The sequence below is a fragment of the Cyprinodon variegatus genome, unplaced genomic scaffold (assembly GCF_000732505.1).
Source record: "Cyprinodon variegatus isolate N-32 unplaced genomic scaffold, C_variegatus-1.0 Scaffold844, whole genome shotgun sequence".
In the NCBI taxonomy this organism is placed as follows: Eukaryota; Metazoa; Chordata; class Actinopteri; order Cyprinodontiformes; family Cyprinodontidae; genus Cyprinodon; species Cyprinodon variegatus.
The window spans coordinates 81,479-83,813 of NW_015151297.1; the positions used below are offsets into that span (position 1 = coordinate 81,479).

A 2,335-nucleotide genomic window follows, 5' to 3' on the forward strand; every position below is an offset into this window, starting at 1 on the left:
CCCTGCTTGGTCCAAACTGACCCGGTTCTGCTTGGTCCAAACCGACCCTGCTTGGTCCAAACTGACCCGGTTCTTCAGCAGCTCACCCAGGCGGGCCCAGAAGAACAGCTGGGTTCTGCAGCAGAACCAGCAGGTCCAGCTTTCTGAACGGCCTAGTCAAAGTAAAGAAGGAAATGATCCGGTAAAGCAGGTATCAGAAACTGGTCAGAACCGGTTCTGGGTGTGAATACTTTCTGGGTCGATGAGAAATAAAAATCATCTTTGGTCTAAAAAAAATCAGGATCCTGTGACCGAGTCCTGGAGTTAGAAGGAGAAGGTTCTGAGCCCATCAGAACCATCAGAACCGCTGATGCGTGCGTTCTCTGTGGGTCCGCCCTCTGCAGCCATTAAGACATAAAAGCGTCTGAGGGGCGTTTGAGTGTCTGTGAACAAAGACGGGTCTGAGCGGCCCGCTGATTGGAGGGCAGCCATTATCCTCCTGCAGGTCAGAGCCGCTTCCTGCTGCGTGATGTCAGAGCGCGTTCATGGAGGTGTGTCTTCTTTGGGTCTCCAGATGAAGGTGGAGGGCTCACAGGAGGACGGGGAGTCTGCTCCGGGGGCGGAGCGCAGTCCGGCGGCGTCCTGCATGTCGCGCCTGCTGAGCGCCGTGGAAAGCGAGCTGCAGGCGGGCCGGGAGAAGGGCGACCCCACGGAGCGGGAGCTGAAGGTGACGCTGGAGGACGGCGAGCTGTGGAGGAAGTTCCAGCTGATCACCAACGAGATGATCGTCACCAAGAACGGACGGTAACGGTTCATCAGAACCAGCTAGAACGCTCTGGTCCCACTGGAACATCTAGTAGAAACAGATCTAGGTTCTGGGTGGAGGTCCAGTCCTGTTCTCATGACTTCTACCTCCATCTCTGGTCCTCCATGTCCAGAGGACACCATGGAGACCTCCATGGTGTCCTCCAAGGAGGAGCCATTGGTCCAGAGCTGGAACCTCTGGTGGCCTTCTGTCCTTTCTGAGTGTTCTGGAGGTCCTGGTTGGAGCTCTGAACGTCTCAGAAGTGTTTTGGTTCCGTCTCAGGCGTCTGAGACGGGTTCTCCTTCACACTAAACCTTCATGGAGGTTCTACTGCTGCACCTCCAGGGTTCCCTGCAGACAGTGAATGTCGAGACCTCAGCCTGATGATCTTCTAAAGGAGGTCCTGGTGGGTTTGTACCTTCTGACCAGGCAGATCTCTGTCCCAGTTCAGCCCATACTGGTTTATCTGGTCAGGCTGAAGTGGGTCGGTTCCTGGAACCTGGCCTCTTTGGGCTGAACTTTGACCTCTGAGGAACCCGGAGTGAACCATGTCCTCCTGAGAATAACGGCTGTAATTTTCCAGCCTTTGTCTCCTTCTTCTGCTCTCAGAGCGTCATTAAAGCGGTAATCAGCAGAGAGGTCTGAGTGCTTCGCCGCAGAAAACAGAAACAGGAGGAAGTTAGTTGGAGATCTGTGCTGAAAGCATCACTTAGTGCAGAACGGAGGGTTCTGAAGGGTCGGCTGTGGCCCACATGAGGCGGTCTGGGTAGCGGCGTGCTGCTGAGCGGGGTTATTCATTAGTCTCCATAGCGGCCGCCTCCGTCGCCTCTATGGAATTTATTTAGTTCTTTATTTATTTTCTGCAGAGGCGTGATGACCGGCCGCGCCCCGCGCCGCACAAACACTCCATTCACACCTGCAGGACGACACTTCAGCTGCTCTCACTGCTGGAGAGATGGAATCAATTATTCTATTAGCTGGAGAGATGGAGGTGGTTTGATAATAAAACCAGTTAGAAACCAGAACAACCAGTTTGATCCACATGGAGATGAACTGGATGGATGATGGATGGATGGATGATGGATGGATGGATGGATGGATGGATGGATGGATGGATGGATGGATGATGGATGGAGGATGGATGGATGATGGATGGATGGATGGATGGATGGATCGATGATGGATGGATGATGGATGGATGGATGATGGATGGATGGATGGATAGTGGATGGATGGATGATGGATGGTTGGATGGATGATGGATGGAGGATGGATGGATGGATGATGGATGGATGGATGGATGGATGATGGATGATGGATGGATGATGGATGGAGGATGGATGGATGGATGATGGATGGATGGATGGATGGATGATGGATGGATGATGGATGGATGGATGGATGATGGATGGATGGATGGATGATGGATGGATGATGGATGGATGGATGGATGATGGATGGATGGATGGATGATGGATGGATGATGGATGATGGATGGATGATGGATGGATGATGGATGATGGATGGATGATGGATGATGGATGGATGATG

At 52.7% G+C, this 2,335-nt stretch overlaps 1 protein-coding gene across 3 annotated transcripts in view; it reads left to right on the forward strand.

The window, feature by feature from the left end:
• Window positions 1-26: 26 nt before the first annotated feature.
• Window positions 27-2,335, forward strand: part of tbx19 (T-box 19) — a 19,178-nt gene continuing 16,869 nt past the window's right edge. For all 3 annotated transcript variants that reach the window (XM_015397201.1, XM_015397203.1, XM_015397204.1), the window contains exon 1: window positions 27-783. In XM_015397201.1, coding sequence (XP_015252687.1) covers window positions 509-783 — 275 coding nt within the window. In that variant the 5' untranslated portion in view covers window positions 27-508. The remainder of the gene's footprint in view (window positions 784-2,335) is intronic.